This window comes from Anser cygnoides, chromosome 1 (genome assembly GCF_040182565.1).
Source record: "Anser cygnoides isolate HZ-2024a breed goose chromosome 1, Taihu_goose_T2T_genome, whole genome shotgun sequence".
In the NCBI taxonomy this organism is placed as follows: domain Eukaryota; kingdom Metazoa; phylum Chordata; class Aves; order Anseriformes; family Anatidae; genus Anser; species Anser cygnoides.
The window spans coordinates 22,221,230-22,243,826 of NC_089873.1; the positions used below are offsets into that span (position 1 = coordinate 22,221,230).

Consider the following 22,597-nt stretch of genomic DNA (forward strand, 5'->3'; position numbering starts at 1 on the left):
ATGTGTCCCTAAACACACAATTAAGCACTGCATGCCTTCACGAGACAGAACTTGGTGCAGGTAGGAAAAACATTAGAAATTATGCACTTCTTTTTCTTTTTCTGATAGAAGAAATACTACCAAATGCAAAAATTCATGTTTGCCTGTTCTCAAAGATCATTAATACTTCAAGTTATTGAGGTCAGTGGTCATATCAGAAACCTGATGGGAAATCTAGGGAAAATTGCCTTTTGTATGATATATGACACGGCCTTCAACTCCCAGTAGCCCAGGAGGAGTTCAAGTTGTATATTCCAAATCCCCAGGTTTCATCCACCGAAGCTGAAGCCCAGGCTTGAAGAGTTACAGTATATTGCATAAACCTGTATGCAACGCAAAAGTTTCTTTGCAGTGCTTTACATTATGCTGCACATCAGGCTGTTAGGTAACTTAATGTGATAGTTCACATTTTCAAGCAGGAAGCTAGAAGTCTGAAATTCATCTGCATACTATAATTAAATAGCCCCTTTGTTCCAACAGCAAGTACTTAGAATCATGAATTCCCAACTGCTCATGCCAAGGGGTTAATTAACTTAGTAGTCAAAAGGAGAGCTGTAAGACCGCTCTTGCCTCTCGCCACTCCAATCAATGCACAGTGTAAAGAGACATCCAGATTTTTTCTAGTTTACATGTGTTTGAATATTAATTCAGATAACCTCTACAGACAAGTCAGCCAAATGCCAGTTTCTGTTCTCCTGCAATTAGGTGAGAGCTCAATGTAGCTACATGTCTCAGTAGCTGACATTTATATAAAAACAGCATTTGATCTATATTCTTTATTTTCAGACATTAGCAATTTTTTCTTTTATGCTCTTTTTTATGTTTTCCTTCTCTACTTAAAATAAACGCTATATTTTTAGGATTTTAAATAGGAAGCACTCTGATTTTCTGGGAAAATATTTAACTGGATGGTTCAGAGAGTCATAAAACTTGCAGTTGCAAGATGTATGATGATTTTCAGTACCAGCAGAAGAGTATATATTTTCCCAAACTAATGAAATCTGCAGAACTCAACAGGGACTTATTTGTGTGCATGGAAGATTGATACCAACGTCTGCGTGATAAAATTAAATCCCCATCAGGACCGTGAGGCTGAGTACAAAGAGACGGAATTGCTACGCAAAGCAATAATGCAAGGCATGGGTCACATTTTGAGCATCTCAACTGCCTGCACCCGAAGAACACCTGCAGGACTCACCTGCCTTCTCTCACACACCAGCCACAGTACGGGTCCCTTGCCTGCATACACTTCTCGCAGTCTGAGTATTTGAGGCAGTCCTGTACAGGAAGGAGATGCACCTAGAGAGACAAAAGCAAGACAAACTGTAACGTATCTGAAGAAGGCACATGGAGGCTGAAAAACTTACGGACAGGGTTGTACAACGTTGTTGCCTGTGCCAGTGGAAGGCTTGATCCAGTGTTACTGTGATCAGAGTGCAGTTTGATTTTTAACAAAATCCATACAAAAATGGAGCCTGGTTATCCCGCCCATCATGACTTATTGAAGTTTAAATTTACACACTTTTCCTTCTCTTTCTCAGTCCAATATTCTCTAATCTCTCTTCAAAGTAACATAGGTCATTGCCATAACCAAGAAAAATGAGAAAGTCTTAAAAACCTGAGCTATTCACCTCCTGCAGGTTAAAGTACTTCTAGAAACCTGCATTACAGCAGCTGCTGCGGAACAGAAACTGCATGAACAGCTCTTCCAATTCAAGAAACAGCTACAGCAGGACATATACCTTCTAAAGGCTAACTTGATACTGGCTAGATCATTTTAAAATAGAATATCCTCCCCTTCCTGTCATTAGCATGATGATGAAATCATTTGGAAATGTAACTGTAAGTGGTACTTTTAGCCAGAAGGCATTTCAGAAAGTTTGAAAGCCTCAGAGAGCCTGGGTGCTCAGGGTTACTGCACTTTTCCATGCATAGCCCTTCTGCTGTGCAATAGATTTACAACAGAAAATGGAAATAATTATGTCAGGAAGCAGCATCGTCAGGTCTCAGTCCCCCAGTAAATACATGGCTTCTGGTTTTGATTTCCTCCGGGGGTGAGAATAAACAATTTGGTCTTTCTTTGGTGCCCAGAAAAATGAGTTGGCACATTATCATCCCTTTTAATTGTGCTGCTGAATTGTGCAAGAGGGCAAGGGGACATACCTCTTCCCAGTGCTGCCCGTGACTATACTTCACTTGTGGAGAGTGCAGAAAGCTTACTACAAGATGTAAGCTTTGTTTCTGCTACCTAATCCTCTCATTTAAACCTACTACTGGCAGCTACAAAGCTACTTTGAAAGTCTGAATTTGGCCTTCTTTCACATTAAGAGAGCTCAGCCTGACTCAGTTAAGGAAAATGTCAACATTTGGTAGTTTTTGTGCATTTACTACTACTTAGGCTTATCTTTTTTAGTACTTTTCAGGTTGCTATGTAACTGGAGCTGAGCTACTGGCACACTGCTTCACCAACCAACACCACTCTTGTGAGTAACTTAATATCCAGTGAATGGCTTTTTTATGACAAAGTGTTTGTTTCATAATTCTGGCAGGCAGAAACAAGCCCCTTGCCGTCTCTGCAAGTTTTATGTAAACTGAATGGATTTTAAAGAATAGCAGCTCAGCTTACGGTCATCTTCAAAATGAAGAGAAACTAATTTTAGAGATTTTCTAATAGTAGGTCTTAGCCAGAGAGAGTGGCAAAAGCTAAAACAAGCAGAGAAGCTGGTGAGAATAGTGACTGTCACAGGCTTCAGTTTTACTCCTGATATGGGATGTATCAGAAGGAATTTGGGATCCTACCACTTCTGTTTATTTTAATGAGCTACAGTGAGTACGGCAAGGGTGGTGTGGTCCTTTCCAGCCTCAAGGGGCTCCTCCTGATGCCTGCCCCAACTCTGGGAGGAGTGGGCTGACTTTTGAAGGCATCTGCTCCAAGCCACCCACTGCTATCGATGCTGTAAGGAGAGGGGGAGGAAAAGTGAAACAGGAAAGCAAGCGCTGACTTCTCACTACGATTCTTAACCTCTGTATCATTCCTCCCCATATTTTCTCTCCATTTGATTCCTCTTTGAAGGCTGCTTCAAGTTATCACCCATCACAACATCACTTGTGAGGCTAGTGCTGCATCTGCCAGGCAGGTCAGCATTACGCGTGCAGATCAGTGCAGCTATCGTGCCCTTCAGTGTTTACCTTCTTTTAAATAACTCCCAGGGCAGGGTTCTGGTACATCTCTTCCCACAACTCACAGCTGTTCTGAAAACAGCAGTGTGTGTTTCAGCATTTATTCCTCTCCCCTCGCTGCTGTCACTTCATTTCTTCCAGCTACGAAGGCCTCCATTCTCCTTTCATCTATCTGACTCTAAAAGTGGGTGGGACTGCTAATTGTAATTAACTCGTGGAGATGACAGTAATGTAATGCCGTGACAGAGCTCCCAAGTTTAGCTATTCATATTTAAGCTGAACAGGTTTTGTAAAAGAAAACTATTATTCCCATTATCTAGAAACGGATGTGTCTATGGGAGCTGCCTGGAAAAAATTAAACTGAAATACCTTCTTTGGCAGAAATTTGCTGCTTTCTGAATTTAAACATCTTGTGGAGATAGAATTATTAGGGACCTTCCTAAATGCTCCATTTCACGCAGACTATCACCAGAAAACTTGTTTTGCTTCAAGGTTGCCCCCATCCTTGTGCTGCTCATGGCATAGCCTGGTGGGGACCTCAGGGCTTTGAAGCAACATGCCATCCTGCCACACGAGGTGCCAGGCTGCCTGGCCTCACACAGACAATTTTGAGGCTTGGAGTTCTGTTCCAAATTTGAGCAGAAGCCAAATTAGAAGTACCAACTACCACAAAAAAGTGCAGTAACCTCTCTCACACACTGTCACATTGCTAAATGTTTTATCAGTCACTTATCTGGCATGTTTTCCAATGGAGCTTCCAGCCTGAAATCCTTCAGCTAGAATGCAGCATTAGCACTGCAGAAATTTATATTAATCTTTTATAAAACAGGAAGAGAACATGCTTCCCTCACCACCTTCCCTAATACTCCACTTTCACAGTCATCATCGTTCCCTCCTTGCTACTGGGACCAGCACGTTTCCCGTGTCCCACCCAGCGTCCCTGTCGGTGCTGCGAACAGTGGCAGTTTGTCTGTCACCCACCCTGTCCCAGAGAGCTGCTGGTCCATGTGTGTGAGCCTGGCAGCTCCAGCGACTGCAGAGGGAAGTGTCAGGAGCAGGTTACAGCCAGAAGTCTGGCATCTTTCTCTTCTCCTCCTTTCCTTTCTGCTTTCTTTTTTCCTTTACAAGTCTCCATTGTGCCAGCTGAGAGAAGGGGAACTGAGAAGAGACTGCCTGTTCCTTTCAGAGCGAAGTCTGACCTTTCCTGCTGCACCAGCATACAAGGGTGTTTCCCAGCACTGTAATTCTTTCCATTGCTTCTTAGTTTTTGACAGCAAGACTCATGAAAACCCTTGGCAGCTTTACAGATGTGTAAATGCTATTACGTCAGCCACCAGCATCCCAAATCCCGAAATGCTCTTGCAAAGGCCCGATGGCAGCTTGAGCATCCTCCCTGACATGCAGCTGCCTGACCCTGCGATGTTCTGGTGCCAAACATCATAACTTCATCCTTCTTACAGACCCTGTGAGAGAGCTTCAGAGGGGAACTCACCTCCCATTCCCAATCTCTGAGCATTAAGGATAAAACCAAGGGACAGTCAAGCAATTAAGCCCATTAGCCTGGACTCGAGGAAGGTCTTCATTTTTGGAGAGACCTTGATGCCAGAAGAACTGGCAACACTGAAAAGATGAAGGAACCCTCTTTGCTTAGCTTTACAGGCATCTACAGACCTTCTGCTCACCTCTGCTGGAGGGAGAAGGGGGTGCTGAAGCTGGTAAAAGGTATTTTCATCCACCTCCTACCCCCAGCAGCACTTTCAGTTACTTGTAATATTCTGCTTTCCTTCTGCCTGTAAAGGTGCACGCACAAACACAGGGCGGGGGCAGCCCCACTGACTTAGGGTGGTTTCCAGGAATGAGAGAAATTCCAATCTCAGGTAAAGTCACAGAGAAGGTTAAACTGAACCTGGTCCTTAAAAAGAGAGGGATACGTTACCTTGTCTGTGGTCATCACATATAGATTTTCTTGGGTTTTGTCAAGAACCAGGTCGTTCTTTATGGGTTTATTTAGTTCTATAGTAAGAGAGCTGTACTCAGTTGCAGTGGATGACAGGAACACCTGTTTCATGGAAGAAAGAAAGGTGGTAAAGGTTGCTCTTTTTTCAATTATCATTATTGAAAATGCTGTGTTTACTCAAGTTCACAAATCCATATCGGAGAAAACATTTCAATTTGAAGTATTTAGCATCAAAAGCAGCAAGTACAGCAGAAAAGTAATGGAAAAGAAATTGCTCACTGCTCACAATAGCTAGTATTTGCATTGATTTTTTTGGAAATAAGATTTATTTGAGTGCTGTAAAATTCAAATTCTCGACTTGGAGCCTCTGCACTTTAAAGTGTTCAAATTTGCTGACCTCCCTTACAATAACCAATTGTATCAGCTTCAAATTTCACACCGCAGAGTAGCACACGGCCATCACTTCCCTTCAACAAAATGACATGCACGGTGTAACAGTCCTGATATTTTAACTCTGCAGACACAGAGACCCTTGAACCACAAGCCCCACAGTCAGAATTTACCAGAGCTCCAACTTTAGCTTTATATTGTGTCTTTGAGCAACCTGGTCTGGTGGGAGGTGTCCCTGCCCAAGGCAGGGGGTTGGAACTGCGTGGTCTTTAAGGTCCCTTCCAACCCAAACCATTCTGCGATTCTATGGTCTATATTCTATTCACTGAATGGCCAGAATGATTGCAAAATGAAAAGTTGCTCTTAAACTAGCACGGGCTTGAACAGAGATAAGGCCAGAGCAGCTGTTAGATTACCTAAGGCTATGAATATAGGGCTCCCAGTAGATATCTAAACCTTTGGGAAAAGTGTTATCCAGGCAATGCTAATTCCAGCTGTGTGTTGGAAAGTGGAGGTACGCAAGAAATGACCTGTTTTTTTTTTTCTTTTTTGTGTTTGAAAGTAAAAATACCAAGTGCCGAGAGAATTTGCTCCTGATACGTGATCTTATAAATCACATTTACTTTTAGAACATAAGCATGTTATCAGTACAATTTGCAACCTTTTCAACATGCTCTAATTTTTTTAATCAGATTTGTTACCTTAAGAATTTTTCCATCTGAAGTTCCCAGAAACGCCACGGTGTGCCCATTCTCCACAGTCACAGTAACAGCCGTGAGATTCATCCCTTCTTTTTGTAACACCGGCTTCTCTACAACACCATTTTTACTTCCCAAAAGGTACGGTAAGTGTTCAGAGCCACAGGGGAAATTTTTGCTTGCATTCTAATAAGGAATAGCAATACAGAAGGATGTTAAACATTCAGATCACTAATTCCTAGCTAAGAATGAAGTGCAACCCTATTACCACAATATAATACCCCTCAGACATAGAAGAGCAGAAAGAGAAATGGATTGCCTGGCCATTTTACCCAAGCCAACAAGCAGCCTGCTAATTGCAAACCGCTTCAATGCTTTTGCTTTCCAGGAGGCATGGAGGGAGAATTTTTTTGTTTCTCTTTCATTGTAGAAGCACAGATTAAAAAGTAACCACTTTGTTTAATTAGCATGTCATATAGATCAGGTTGACTGATTTTGTTTGGAAGACTGTTTTCATGCTGTTTTGTTTTTTAATTTGCTGTTCTCCATGGAAAAGCAGTCCACCGGCAACCATCTCATGAACTTTCAACACATTCCCTTTTCGATATGCTTTAATCCCAAACTGCAGGAAGATCTACCAGAAGGAAGTTCATCCACACCTTGCCTTTGCTGCTACATTTGGTAATGAGACTCTTTCTGACCAGAAATTCACAACTCCTTCTTGCTGGAAGCCAGGGCCACTCCACTTGTCACATTCACAATTTCTATATTTGATGCCCACCTCAAGTGCAGGGTACTGCAGCGAAAAATACTGGAGTTTGGAGGCAAATAGTGTTGGTTTGGTTTCTTATCAGTGTTAGAGGCCTACTGTGTGGAAGGGGCTGTGGTTTCATGAGATAAAGGATTCTGGGTCAATACCAGTACTGACCCAGTATTCCCATGCCCCATCCCTTCAGCTGTTCGCTCCTACCCCTGGGCTGTAGCACACCACTTCTTAAGCAACTGCTTATTTAAGTGTGTAACATATTCAGGTTGGGGAATTAAGACATCTTTCTAAGAGTTGGCTGAATTATTTTTACGGTGATTCAATCCCTCAACCCACTTTAGGGTTGGCTGCAGTAACAAATGGCATGCACAAGTGGGGCTTGGAAACAAGTTGAGTGGTATGGGCAAAAACATCATAAAGTCAACTGAGATGCTGAAAATTGCCTCTTAAAGTCATAGTCATAAAATGAAGATCAGTATCTTTCAGTATCTTGAGAGGTGTAACAGTGCCCTCCACAACCCTCGTATCCAAGATAATGACAAGCCATGAAAAGAAATGGAAGGTGGCCATAATGCTATCGGTGTATTCTGAGCCAGAGAAACATACGAAACCCACCTAAATATAAGAAACATGCATATTTCCAATTATCTGAAAATTCATATCCAAGTAAGAAACAATATTGAGCTCCAGATATCACTTACAGGATTAATAATACTATTTAAAAACATTATAAATATGTTGGCTGTGACCAGAATTGCCAGTCTGGAAGCTGATCATGGGCATAACAAATCACTGCATATGACTCAGTAATTTCCATACCAGAAGGAACATTTAAAAATAAATGCATTAATGAAACCAAATAATATTCATCTTTTAGAAGACATCAACTCTTTTTTAAAAGACTCCAAATTATAACTCTCTTGCCACTTCTTGCTTGACTTGTTCCACAACAACCCCAACCACATTCCATTTCTGTAGTGAATCCGGCTATTGATTTTCCGGCACCTGATCTCATTAGACTTTAACTCAAAGCCACCTAAAAAACATACAGTTATATAATTTCCACTATTCCTATCACAGATTCTAACATTGATGCTGATATTACCAGTCCATGTGATCCACATGGGTTTTCTACTGCAAAGAGTTTGTAAAACATGCTGGTATTCTTATTAGTGTAGCAATCATTCCGGTTCTTCTCCATTTTCTCATTGATGTGCCTCAAAGAAAACACACACATGGCAGATTTTGGAGAGCCGTTATCTTTGTTTACTTTGCTGAAGAGTGCAACAAGAACTTTGTCATCTGAGGGAGAATCCGTAGTTTGTCTTTGCCGAGCCATGCTCTCAGCCAGCTCTTCTCCTGGGCTAGTGACGTAAGCAGCATGACAGTGATCGTAGGCACCATCATCATCTTTGCAACCCAAGTCCATTTCAAAGTAGGAGTAATAGTGGGCATCATCTTTGCACAGACGTGCAATTAGTGTGCGGTTATTGACAGGCTGTTTCTCTTGCTGATTAAAAATAAAATAAACATAATTTTTATCCTCAAAGACTGTGACAAATTGTTGTGTGCTTGATGAATGATATGCTGACTTAACAGCTGCAGAGTCTGTATACATTTCAAAAATGTCTTTCCCATCTCTGCTGTAGAGCTGCCGAGTGCTAATTATTATCCCATTGTCATTTGGTCCATTCCCCTTCCCAACAAACAGCACTCGGTCATTGTTCAAGGAAGTGATCAATCCCACTGTTGATACGTTCTCGTCGTTGCTTGCTACAAAGGACTTCTCCCCACTACTGTCCACATAATACTTAACATTGGTAATATCTTCTAAATCCCTGATGGCACAAATTCCCTTAAAAAGGCTTCCACACACCACAATTGTTTTATCTGCCTTGTCCAGCAACAATAATTTGTTGTAATTGTCAGTCAGTACTGCTTCTTTACATTGATTTTCATCAATGGGAGGTGTGCACTTTTTGTTGTCCTTTCTTGGACCTGTTTCTACATGATTGATTTTAGTCAGTTTTTCTGTGAGCTGATACAGAGCATTTACCACTCCCAAATAGACTATCCCAGTGTCATTGTCCACTGTTAGGTGATTTAGCTCTGTGGTACTCTGAAAAAAATGCAGTTCCTCATTTCTGGAAAAGGTGACAGAAAAGCAGCTCAAAATGCTCAGTGTCCAGATCCATAAAGCCATTTCTATGTAATACCTAAAAAAGGAAAAGAAAACAAAACCATTAAAACTGAAAAATAAAATGTACATGAAATTCACCAATGTGAAGGTTTTTTTCTTTAATGATTTCAGACAAATACACTCATCCTTATGCATATGTAGACGTCATAAAGATTATGGAAAGCCTCAAATCTTGTTAATTGCCTAGCAATTTAGTATGTTGGGGAAGGATGAAATAAGGTCATATGTCTAAGTGATTATCATACAACCAATTAGATAATCAATTCTCTGCTAAAGCACAATGAGGTCAATAGACAATTTGAAACAACATGCCAAGAAGTGATAGTGCTTTCCCATTTCATAATGTGAGTATTGTTGATTACTGAGATTTTAAAAATAAGCTGGATGACCCTAGTGTTTCAGGTAGAGTGGAAGACTTTACATACAAGAGGCTGAGACATTTGGTGTTGCAGGACTTTCATGATGAAGGAAAAAGTCCTTCCACTGACTACAAGTAAGTCTGGATCCATCTGTTGATGCTCTTTGAGAAGGTGTTACACTAATCCTTCGCCAGTGTAAAGCTGGAAGTTGGTAGAGCCCATCGTATGTAACATTGCCTTTGATTGCTGGTATACATTACAGTCCAACACTTCAATTCACTTTAGCACTGCAACTTAATGGTTTTAAATCTGTCTTAAGAACATCACTTAGAGTTTTATATGTTTAAGATACTTTTATGTGTGTGTGTCCCCCATCTACCCCCATCTCCCAATTTCTCCTTCCAAAGAATATTGTCTGGCTGTTTGCAATTAAACGAGGACTTTCTGAGACTTCTAAGAAGGGGCCTAATTTTAACCTCAAGAGCTAAATGAGCAGGCAAGTCCAAACTGGCTTCCTAAGCACTGAACATTTTTTCTATGTTTTCTGCAAGTGTTTCGTTCTGAGAGCATAAAACAGAAGGCTTGGACACACAGATGTTTTGGGGGAAAGATAAATAGCATTTGAAGGAAATACTGAAAAACAAGTATAATCCACAGTATGTTTATTTTCAAAGTCATGAGACACCATAGTCTGATGAGGAAGGAACTTGTAAAATTACATGGAATATAAAGTTAAATCTGAACATATTTGGAACTGTGAATAGACCTGAAAAAATAAAACCCCACAAAAGAGAAGAGAAACATTAAAAAAAAAAAAACCTAGCAGAGGAAAGTCTGCTAGGAGGAGGAAAATAGCCGAAAATGCCAAAACAAGGAACTGAGAGGAAAAAAAACACCAATAAAAATAACAATGAAGGAACCACCCTCCTGTGCCAGCTACAACTTCTGTTTTGGCAGCAGCAACAGACCATAGTGGGATGTTAATCATAAATAACTGGGCTGCAAATGTTTGAGCAGGGAGGGAGGAACTTTTGTTTTGAGAACAAGGCATCTGCCAGGTCCCCAAATCACCCTGGCATCACGAACCACCCTGCCTTCTGGCGCTGACTGCGTTTTGCTCCTCTGTGAAGAAAATGTGCATATAATGGTGAGATCAACTTTTCTAAGAGTACAGTGCTTCTCACTTCTAACACCCCAAAACCTACTAAATGTAGCTCAGGATAATAATAATGACAAAATAACAGGCTAACTTCAATCTTACTTTGCTAGAGCTCTTATCACATACCAGACTGAATAGTTAACTGCAAAAAGGGGTCAAAGAAGAGCCGGCACATTACCAACAGCACAAGTCCAACTTCTAATGATAGGTTGACCTCATATGACAGTGACCAGGAAAAGCCTATGAATTATACACCGTTCTTGAGACACACAGACTTCAGCACACGCCTTACAAGGTAATGAAGTCTTGGACTTCTCTGCAACAACCTTAGACCTGCTCTAAGAAGCTCAGAATGAATTCTGCTATTATTTGTAAGAAACTCCTATTTCTTACTGCTCCCAAGGACCTCAATTTTCCAAACAAGCTTTGGCCCCAGCTCATGTCTCCGCAGCTAAATGGTATGTCATAATGCATGTCAGCTAGTTTCAAACATTGTCCCTGACATTTATCTGCAATGAAATAATAATAATAAAAAAAACAGCTTGACACACTGCGTCAATGTTGTTTCACAACAATTTTATCATTCCACTATCTGTTGTGCAAGGATCAAATGCAAAAAAAAATCAGATTCATTTGTTCATGTTTTTCCCACAAGGTAATTATTGTCATCACTGATCGCAATCAAAAAGCCATAAATAGCTCTGCTTATAAAATATGCCTCAAATGAATGGATAGTAATTTACTGTACCTTAAATTCTGGGCTTGGTTCACCCTCATGTCTATGTATTTCAGTGGATTAAAAAAATGTAACGAAAGAGCAGAATGCATCTCTTTAATTCTAATTGTACTGCAGGTACTGAATTGTAATGCAGTTATTACAAACGGATTGTTTAACAGCAGTCATTAATCTGGATCTCTCTCTTCTGCCATGTTTTGTCCACTCATGGCACCCAGCTAATGACACAGAGGCAGCACTTGCAGTGCACTTGCCTTTTTCCTAAAAGGAGAACAAAGGCAAAAAAAGAAAAAAGAAAAAAAAAGAAAAAAAAGAAAAAAAAGAGAGAGAGAGAGAAAGATACTTCTAGGAGTAATTCATCTCCCTGTACAAAAATGGCTAACACTTCTTCCCTACTATTTTCTGCCTTGTTTACTTCAGATTTAAAATATGAATGACAAGGACAGTCTCTTACTAATCAGATTCCAGACACTAGCCAGCAGAAGACCATTCCAATTTCATTTGGGTCTACAGAGCGAGTATCATCAAGAAATTAATGATCTTCATTAGGATCTCCACCTAGGTCAATGACATTTAAATCCCATTAAAAATATTAGAAGAAAATATCGTTTGCGATGCCCGGCAAACAAATCCTATAAGGCACTAAAATCAAAATTTCGGCTTAAATTATTCAGAGCTACATGCATTCTCCATTAATTCTGCCCTTTTTTTTTTTTTTTGGCATTCACTCCCTGTCGCCCTGGCGTCACGTCAAACACAACGAGATTATCTCAGACCTCCACGCAAGGCAACAGTTCTTCACGGTCTGCATGGGTTTCATTTTTTCCCCCCCCTTCATCAGAGGAAATGGAAAACCAAAATTAAATAAGCTACGGGAAAGATCTGGAGCTCAATCCCCACTCACTTCTAAAACCCCAGACTTGGGGAAGAGAAAAGCAAAGCGACTGCAGCGCCTGCTCTCACCTGCTGTTAACTTCAGGCAGTGCGAAGCGGCAGCAGGAGGACACCTGCCCCGGCCAGGGCTGCCCTTAACGCAGACGCCTTACTGAGTTAGGTGCTGTGGAAACATACTTAGGAACAGTTTCCTGCTGGGAAAAGCTTCTGTTTTCAATGAACAAGTCAAGGCAACACGAGGCAAAATAAGTAAGAAAGCCAGGCTGGAGCATGGAATCTGAGACATTCGGCATGGCAAATATATTTCCAATGGATAATTTACATAACTTTAATTACACTTGGGCTCATATGGTTTACTCAAAGTCATACCCTGATCCTGTGACAGCCTGGTATACGTCCTCTGACCAAAGTTTGCATTTACTTTTAAGCACTTCGCAGAATCAGGATAAAAGAAGCCCAACAGAGCAGCTGATCACATCATTGCTTTCACTCTCCAAGTCCTGCCTCCAGCGTGCTTCATGCTCCCCACCCCCTATGATATCACTAACATAATCTCTACCACTCTGCCATCAAGATTACTTGAATTGCAAAATCATTTCCTTTTGGGATTTCTCCCTTTTTCATCAATGCCTTCCCCACCCTTCCCCCATCTCAAAATACACACTTCTGATTCACATCCCTTACAGACAACTGAAAGTGCTTTCTATGAAAATGGAAGTAATAGATGGTAGTAGAAAAAATATTATAGAAGGTCTATTTTAATTAAAAAGAACGTGTGGGTAACATCTAGCCCCTGCACAGCCACTCAGGACTCGACAGGTGAAAGCATTATTTGGTGAGAGGGAAAATGGGATGTCAGCAACTGAGCACTTTAAAAGAAACCCACTGAAAACAAGCACAGGCTTACGAGGAATATGAAACTCCAGAAGTGGTGTGCAGGAAACACAGAGCACCCGGGAGAACACTTCATACACGAGAAGTGCTATGAAGTGACAGTGTGTAGGAAAGACACAGCTACCAGCGCTCTGCCCCATTCCTAGCTGGATCAATTTTAATTTAAGTGCATGTAACTTTATGTCTTTCTACTCAAGCAAGACCAATAACCTTAAGTTAACAGTCAATTCCTCAAAAGGCATGAAGAAAGTAAAGAGCATCCATAATCCACAAGCACAAAGCGAGTTTCAAATTGACTTCACACAACTCTCCTAAATACCCCTAAGAATTAGCACTAGCGACACACAGACCTACACGTGGAGGTTGTTTCCCTCCTCTACTCCACCTGTATACCTGAACCTGCAACTTTTCAGCCATCCCGTTACCTCTTTTCTGCCTTCAATATAACTTTAATGTTATTTCATTTCTTACGTTTATTTCAGCTGAAGTGAAAGAATACCAGGTTTTGGCTGAAATCTGAAAAACTGACAACTAAAGCAAATGGTATATCCCAAAACAACAGGTAAGAAAGTCTTCTAGTGAAGGAATAATTTCACCGGTTTAGCTTCTGTGGTGTTTTTGCAGAGTTGTTCCTTGCTAACTGTACTATCCTGAATTAACTCTGATACCTCATCTAGCCCAAATGAAGTTTTCTTGTAATGCTGGGTCTAGAGACATGCTTCTGCCAACAGATTGGCATGCAAAACTGATGTGATGGGTTTTTAGAGTAAGTGATGCTGAGAACTGTGGTTCCCACTGCAAGCTTTCCCCTAATCAGAGAGAAAAAGACCCCAAAACTGCAGCATAAAAAGATAAAAATCCAAAGGATGTACTCAAGTGGCTTAGAGACTTTGGGAAAAGAGAAGAGGAATTAAAAGAAATTTCTCTTCTCCCTCATTTAATTAACTTTGCCGTTAGCCTCAAATAGGTTTTCCACAAGACAAAAATAATTCATCTTTCATTCTTCAGCTGAAAAAAAAAATCAGAACAGAAATTGCAGAATGTGAGGATGGGGGATGAACAGGTTTTCAGTTAGGATTTCAAAGCTTCTGATTTTGTGAGAACTCTAGGTAAATGTGAGCATCCTCTCTCACAGCTACAACTTTTGTTACTGTTTCCCAAAGCCAATCAAAGATGTAGTTCACTGGTTCAGAAAAGGAATCACCTGGAAAAACACCCTGCAGGATTCAAACACATTTCCTAAGAGCAAGGCAACATGCTGGAAAGGCTCTGGAGAGAGAACTTCTTTTATAGACTATGGCATAAGTCCAGGACTGCTTTTGTAGAACCACTGAGAAGAGCGATCGCTGTGATGGGTGGCCGTCCTTCACTGCTGACGGTCGGCTGCTAGCAGATGGGACCCAAGGGCTGGCGACCTGTGGGAGATCACTTTGCGGAGAATGGAAAACCAACATCTGTTTCATTAAAAGTTGTGATAGCCTGTGACGCTCAAACATAAAAGGATTCATTTTCTTTCTCTCTCACTGCTTCTCAAAACGCAAACTGCTAACATATATAGAGTATCCTTGTATGGGATAAACCATCCCACCTGCTGAAACTGAAGAAGTGGCAAAAACCAGAAAAATATTTATAATATAGATTTTATTCCTTATGTGGAAGACAAAAGTATGCTAGAGAAGACAAAATCTCATTTTTTTGGAGTAATTTTCAGTAGTATAAGGTTTATTTTAATGTGTATAATAGTTATATTTATAAGAGTCTTCTTTTAAAAGGCCTGTTGCAAGTTACGGATTTGCAAAGGAAATAATGGATATTACGCCCTCAACCCCTGTGCATTCTGCAGGCGTTTTGCTGCGATTGCTGGGTAAAACAACAGGAAGACAGACGGGAGGTTGCAGTGTTTCCTGTACCATGGCTTCATCTGGCTGGGCAAGAACGAGCTGTACTCTGGGACCCACAGAGGAGCAAATTTATCGCTCGTGCCAGCAGATTCAGAGTAAGACATCAGTGACCGAGAAAACAGAAGAGTGTGCACAGGATGATGCCCCTGGGAAAGGGGCACGGGGAGGAAGATCCTTTTATCACTCTGCAGACTCTTATCTTTCAGGAGACCGGGGGGTATCAGCAGTGGCTCTTGCAAAAAGAGCTCAGATAACTCACTCCTAGAGAGACCATGGACCTAAGGGGATATCGTGAGGCATCCCACAGCCTGGCCGGCTGGGACCTCAAGGGTAAAGGGACAGTTTTGATGGGATGGAGCAGTTTGACCTATACAAGGCTGCCCACACTGAATTTTAAGGACTTTTCTTGACATTCACTTACAAGGCCATCCCCTTCATAAAGCTTCTCGCAAAGTCAGAAGATGAGTTTGAAAGTTTGTACCTCCAGCCATATTACCAGAAAAAAACCTCCAAACTCCAAACCTGTCCCCTGCCTTGTGTCTCACGGTCTCCGAGGGGAACAAGGGAATTAAACAGGACATGTCATGCAGCTCTAACATCTCTGGTAACTTCGGTAAATAGCACTGCCATATACAAATGAGTCAGCAAACCAGACAGCCCCCTGCTTCCGCAACATCTTCCTGTGCCAACGTGGAAAAGGTTTCTCAATTTTAGTGTTAATGAACAGCTGTGGAACACAACATGGTAGGTCCTGTATCACAAGGAGAGCATCTCCCCACCAAGGACTCTCACAGGCTCTGCACAAACTTGACACCAAGAGTTGAGTCAAACAACTTTACACAAGACAAACAGCTAGCGAATTCAAAACTTGCATTAATAATTATGTCATTAGCTTCAAGCTAAATTAATAACTCTGTTAGTAGTCTGAATCGAAACCTTTCATCCACACGCATCTGAACTCCAAAGCATTTAATATTCTGATCCAGACCCAAAGTCAGAGCGAGAGGGAGCAGGAGGAATGTGAGCCTTAATTTTTCAACTAGGAGTCACTCAAAAGAGCATTAAGAACAGCTAATGAGACTGAGAAAATGCATACTTACATATTTTGCAATCTAACTCAAGAAATTCCAATAATGTGCCGTCTCTGCAACATCAGCAGGTAATCAAACAAACAAACAAAGATCCAGAAACAATTTGCAGAGTTATATGAACTCTTAGAAGCAGAGCTCTGCTACACCAAGCTGAACTCTAATGAATTCCCTGGCTTATTACAGCCAGACCTAACAGTGTTCGGATTTTGAAAATCTTTTCTACTATGGATTCTGCCATAGTCCAAGGTGTTTTTTTATGTTGTTGTTGTCTGTTTGGTTGTTTTATGGCATTTTTGGCTGCTTATAAGAATTAAAAATTCTCTAAGTGAAAGGATCTTCAAGAGTGCACAGTGTCAAGTAGCTTAAAAAAATTTCAGTGAGAAAAGCCACTGTGGAAAGATCTTCTGTAGCATTAGCTACCAGCAGTTACTGAGTATGAAATAGTCTGAGGTAGCTGATGCCAGAAAGGTCTCTTCAAATCCTAATTTTTATTACTGTTATTTTTTATTACATAGAAAAGTGTTTATATTATCACCTCAAATCCTACGGTTGTATATATATAATATAATATATTATTATAATATATATAATTCCAGTCCCACGGATGCAGTCAGGAGCATGCAAGGAAAAGGAGGATGCTGCAGGAACAGGCTACACGGCACTGCAGAAACTGGCCTTCTCGGACCACACCTCCCTTGCAGTTTGGGCTTCTGTATTTATCCCTCTATCTTTTTTGTGTTTTCTCAGTAGAAATGAAGCACCCATTTTAATGAGGCCTCGCTTTCTCAGTTTTACAAAGATGCAGTTGATCTGCAAGAAAAGCAGCCGAGTGACGTGGTTAATAGCAAGCAGCTGACTCGGCAGGAATCTGAACCCACAGAAGCCCCTCTTTGACCTGCTTCTTGGTGTGCTTTTTGTTGCTGTTTGTTTTTAAACTGCGAGGCCTCCCGCCAACAAAACTTTAAGTTTTTATCTTATTTTCTTCAAACCTCATTGTGCACTAAGCCCGGTGATGCCCAGAACTGCCTTACGGATCACACCACACCTGCATCGGCCTGCAGTCGGCACAGGACCACAAAGCCCCTCCGGACACCACCAAAGATGCCCACAGGCACTTAGATTCTCCCTGATGCTGGCAAGAGATGAGTCGAGGTGTAAATACCCGCAGCAGCTGAGTTGCCTGAGCTTCCAGGGCTAGCGGCATCCTGCAGCAATCGCTGAGCAAGGCGGTCACAGAAGAAGGACACGAGCCGGGGACTGCGCCACACAGCCACCACTGCCAGCTCCATGCCAGCTCTGTGCTATCCCAGACCCCTCCTGCAACTTGGGAAAACTTTTTGTTCTCTATTATCTGAGGAACCAGGAGAAAATGATGGAGAGCCTAGAGCATGGGAAGGAAACACCACAGCGCTGGGGTAGCTTTAATTCGCTGGCTTTCCCTGCACTAAGGGTATTATGGCTCAAGGAGAAAAATGCATTTATACTGATAGTAAAAGGACTCTGTGTCACCAGCTCCCCGCTACGACAATGGACTGCTTGTTTTCAGTGCTAAGGTCATCTTCGAGGACTGGTTTCGGACTTCCCCTGGAAGAAACAAGAAAGGAGGCGGATTTTTTTCCAGCACAGGGGAATCTGAGCATGACCATGTGGAAACAAACACAAACTATTCCAGCTCCTTCCTTGCCAGAACCAGTTCTCCCTCGTAATTAACCATTAATCCGGCACCACACACAAATCAAATCGAAAAGCCGACGTTGCCAGCATGTGCAAAGTTTTACTTTCCCTACAACTTGCACAAACGAGGCCTGAGAGCTCACGCGCAGGCAGTCCACCCGGCACTGCCCTCCTCCTCCAAACAGGAGCAGCAAACCCCACTCCGGATTTGCAGTGCAGCCAGACCGGATTGCTCAGCCCCGTCCCAGCTCGGCGGCGGCTCCAACCTGCAGCACGTCCCCATTGCTGACCTCAGCGTGGTGAGAGCAGATCTGCAAGCAGCCAGCACGTCCCTCGCTGCGACACAGCTGCACGGGGCTGCACGCTCACTTCCTGAGCCAAGGGGCACATTGGCACAAGGCAGAGCTGTCATTTTTCTTTATGATATGGGTCTTAATAGAACAATCATGTATAAGCTTTAACGATAAGGCAGTAAGAAATTTATAAACCCTTCAATCTACGAAATGCAAATATGGCAAGTCAGTTACTAAGCCCTACGCAACCAAGTCCTTTCCCCTAATCCCTCCCCTCCCTTGACAGTGTTGGCTGCACGATCCCCGCTCTCATTGTACTTCCATATGTTTCTGTTTCTTGTGATTTTGTTTTCCCACGTGGGTGGAACAGGTTTCCACACTCTCCATTTTAATGCAGTTGTCTGGCCATGCCAGGGATTTATCCAGGAAATTCTGGCAGGTGGTCCAGACCCTCTGCGAGAACTGGAAGCTGTGAGCCACGCCAAACGGAGCACAGCGACGTATATAGCACTCACGCGGCTGATAGCGCAAGCCACGAAGAGAGACAAGCAGAGGAGGATGGGTGAAATTCTCGAAATAGAAAGTTTATTGAATGTTAGGAGCCAAGAAACACATAGCTGAGGAATGGAGGCTTTTCCTGGCTTCTGCTGCTGGAGATAAATCGCAGGGTTTTGTCTGGTTTGTCTTTCTTTCAATTCTTTAAACTCTCATTTGGACTATTTGTATGTCCATAGCGGTGTTGTTCATTTTGATTGCTCTGAGATTGAAGTTTTTCTTCTCTGCCCTTCAAATTAATGTTCGTGTCAGTTTTTAAAAAGCTCTTTTATTTCTCTTCCTTTACACATCTTTTCACATCTTCTTACAGCTCCTCCTCCCCCCACCTTTTTCTTTTCTTCTCAGGAACAGCCTCCAAGTTTTCCTCCCCTATGGCTGCTGCTACTACAGCTTGAATACTTGTGTGGAAAGTCTCTGATGACAAAGAAAGAAGCAGAAGAAAAAAGAAGGGGGAAAAGAAAAGAACAAGAACCTCAGGTGATTTTCAGACCTCGATGGGGAGCTCAGACATCTTCACTGCCTCATTGACTTTCTCTCTCTCTTCCAACCTTACTTGGGAACATCCCTTTTGTTTCTCAACTACATTTTCTGTTTCCCTCCTTGTGCTTTTTCAGAGGGAAGAAGAATGGAGCAAGAAGCACTTAACTTCATGACACCTGCTGATTTTACACACTGAGCCTTCACTCCAGCCTGGGGAGGAGACAGGGCACAAACCACTCGGAGAAGCAGATTTGAAGCGCAGCAAGAAAGGGCACATGGTAAATATTTGGAGAGGCTTTTAACATACTGGGAAGGTGACTGAAAAGGAATTCACAAGACAGAGGGTTTGCAGGAAATCAAATGTGCTAAAATAAATACCACGTGCAGTATAAAGGGTTAAGTACCCGATGCTTACAAATAGAGAGCAGGCTGGGTGCATCCAAGTCGCATTTGATTGCGCTTATTTATCTGTATTGGTTGTCTGCTGCCGCAGGCGAGAAAAGACAAAAGAGAATTGCAGCATTTTGACTTGTATTTACCTTTTCCTACCTTTTTTTTTCCTCTTTCTTTTTTAAACAAAGGAGGCTCAGATAAGTGACTGGAGCATCCCTGGGTCTAACAGAACAGCACCGGCTTGCATGGATCCAATCTGCCCAGACAGACACCGCGCGCACTTCTTCCATGTTTCTATTCATTACATTTTGCTCTAAATTTATATAGCCAGTTAACCAGTAGCTTGCACGGACCTGACAGCAGCACCTTCCTGTGCCTGTCTATTTAATGGCCTGTCAGCAGTACCATTATAAAATCCCCTTTTTATGGATGCATAACACAGTCATAAAAATGTGTTTTTCCTAGCTTCAGAATTGTCCGACACGATTTCATCTCCCGGAGCACTTTATTTCAAAAAAGTAGCATGATACAATGCGTGATGAAAATATATTACCAGCCATTTCACACTGATCCCTGCCTAACTCTTCCAAAACAGAGGTTCTTCTTGTAAGATTACCGGTCCTCAGCCACACTGAACACAAAACTCTTGCCTCTGCACGGCAGCTCTGCTGTGTGAGCGTGGGGCAGATGCGAATAAACCCAGCCCGTTTGCTTGGAGGGGCTCAGCACCCACCCCAGCTGGATCTGCCGATCAGTTTAGGAGGGACCAAGCTGTGTGCCCGCAGGAGGTGACCCACTGATGAAAAGGCAGACGAGTGACAATCCACGGCTGCCACCCACCTGTTACACATGAGGCTCCCCACCTGAGCATTTTCACCCTCCTGTGCTAATCGGAGCAAATAGAAACAGGTATCATTGAGCTCAGTGCAATTTGTAGTGTCCAAGCAGGAGAAATTTATCCCTATGGTGAGCCCTCCATGCTAGGGTCAGCAAATCCCCGTGCTGGAGGCTCTAGCAGCATTTAGGTGATGCTCAAATTGTGCATCAGACTCCACTCCTCAGGGTGCATTTTTTTCCTTTGGAAAAGCTGCTGTGCAGTAAGTGCATGTAGGTTTTTTTTCTCCTCTGCCCTGAAAAAAACTCTAGGCCTAAGTCCCAGAATTTGTCCCCATAATTACTAGTCCCAGATTTACAATTTTATCCTGTCTCTTTAAAGGCATTCAAGAACCACAAGCCTTGTTTCTAAAGATCACAGGATGTAATTTTGGCTGCATGGATGTAAAAAGCAACAGACAAGCAAACCAGCCCTTCCACTCCTACCAATAACAACCCATGGTTTGGGGGATTTATTTATCTCTGTCTCCCGTATCTCCCAGCTGATTTTAAAACCAAGCCATTCCCAAATTGCATTTTAACCTCAAACAACTGCAAGACCCAGAAACATATCTTCAAGAAAAAAAGAAAAAAGAAAAAAAAGGGGGGGGGGGGGTAAAAAGAGCATAAATTGCACTGTAAATAAAACATCTGGTTTTGATTTCCTAACATTAGAGACCTAACTCTTCCTAAATGTTGGTAACTCTAAACTCTCTCTGTCTTTGATGGATGAGCTGAGCTAACCATGGTCAAATGAAGGAGTGGCATTTTTCCTGCTTCTGGCAGCACAGCGTGTCTTTAACCTATTGCTTAAATGAATGCTCCCTGTGAAAAAACACATGATAAAGGACGCAAACCCACAAGTAAAGCCATGCAAACTGTTAACGCTTTCTGACCAGACAAGCCACAGGACAAGCTGTACAGAGCATTTGCCTCGTATGCAGCCCCATCTATGGAGATCCCTCTTCCTGGCCTGAGCTGCATTTTATATTCGAACAAAGGCAAAGATATGCCCCATGAAATGCTCAATACGATCAAAGAGAAAAGAGGTCTCAACCCACGTTAATGGCTTCCCACAGACTTGACGTAAAAAGCTACGTGTGTCCATGGGGACAAGGCTCCACGTGAGGCTGAGGCCATCCACTCCTGAGGGTTTTAGCCTCTGCTGGTGCAGAGCACGTTTCAGTTCCAGCTGTAATAAGATGAGTTTCTTCTGCATCTTTGTTGCCTGACAGAGAGGCCACAGTGAGTGCCTGCTCAACAGCTGGCGGCAACATTTTTCTTCTCACTGGTAAGCATATTTGGACACTTGATTTAGTAGAGCCAATAATGGCCAGCTACATTATATGAGGCAAATAGGGAGAAGTGTAAATCCTCCTACCTGCATGACCAGTTTCATCCCACGTGCCTAATTATTCAGACAATCTCCGAAGACTTCTTTTGGGCAGCTTTCGTCATGCATCTTCTGAGCTCTTAGGCTAAATGTTTCTTTTACGGCACTCAGTGATGTGGTTAAAAGGTCTAATCCAAGCCTATTTCACAAGGTTTGCTTTGTACACGGGGTACGTCTGTATATATATATATTTCAAATTTGAATTTACAGTGGCTACTCAATGTGTTTAGAAATTTTGTACAGTAGATAAACTCTAATTTCAAACATAGCCTGCACACTTTCTAACGAAGAACATACACCTAGGAAATTCTTCAAACATGATCACCATGCATAAACACTTCTCCATTTGAAACTGTTTGAAAGCAAATAAACTGGAAATTTATAGGGCTACATTAAGACACAAAGTTTACAGCACCGATGTATATGGATAATAGCAAATATGCCCCAAAGCACAATGTCACTGAAAGGAGAACCTGCATTTCCCTGCAAAGCAGCTGAAGGACAGTCAGAATTAAAATGTTTAATATATATTAAACTTTCTGAGGAGGGGAAATAGAGATGGAAGTGCCAGGCTCTGCTCCCTGGTAACCGAATGGGATGCATGGGAATGGCACAAAGCTGTACTGGGGGTAGTTCAGACTGGATATCAGGAAAAAATTCTTTGCTATGAGG

General features: G+C 42.1%; 1 protein-coding gene and 1 long non-coding RNA gene across 10 annotated transcripts in view; one reads left to right on the top strand and one right to left on the bottom strand.

The window, feature by feature from the left end:
* Window positions 1-22,597, bottom strand: part of PLXNB2 (plexin B2) — a 259,839-nt gene that overhangs the window by 69,942 nt on the left and 167,300 nt on the right. For 8 of the 9 annotated variants that reach the window (XM_013188354.3, XM_013188351.3, XM_013188352.3 and 5 more), the window contains 4 exons: window positions 8,136-9,246; window positions 6,268-6,450; window positions 5,156-5,278; window positions 1,238-1,338 (listed from right to left, as the gene is read on the bottom strand). In XM_013188354.3, the coding sequence (XP_013043808.3) occupies window positions 1,238-1,338; window positions 5,156-5,278; window positions 6,268-6,450; window positions 8,136-9,246 (1,518 nt within the window). Of the gene's footprint in view, window positions 1-1,237; window positions 1,339-5,155; window positions 5,279-6,267; window positions 6,451-8,135; window positions 9,247-14,476; window positions 14,524-22,597 lie in introns of those variants that run through there. The other variant, XM_066990553.1, reaches the window with a different exon arrangement.
* Window positions 17,645-19,964, top strand: LOC136789758 (uncharacterized). The gene is made up of 3 exons (XR_010828687.1): window positions 17,645-19,263; window positions 19,401-19,544; window positions 19,848-19,964. It is a non-coding gene; the product is annotated as an uncharacterized lncRNA (long non-coding RNA).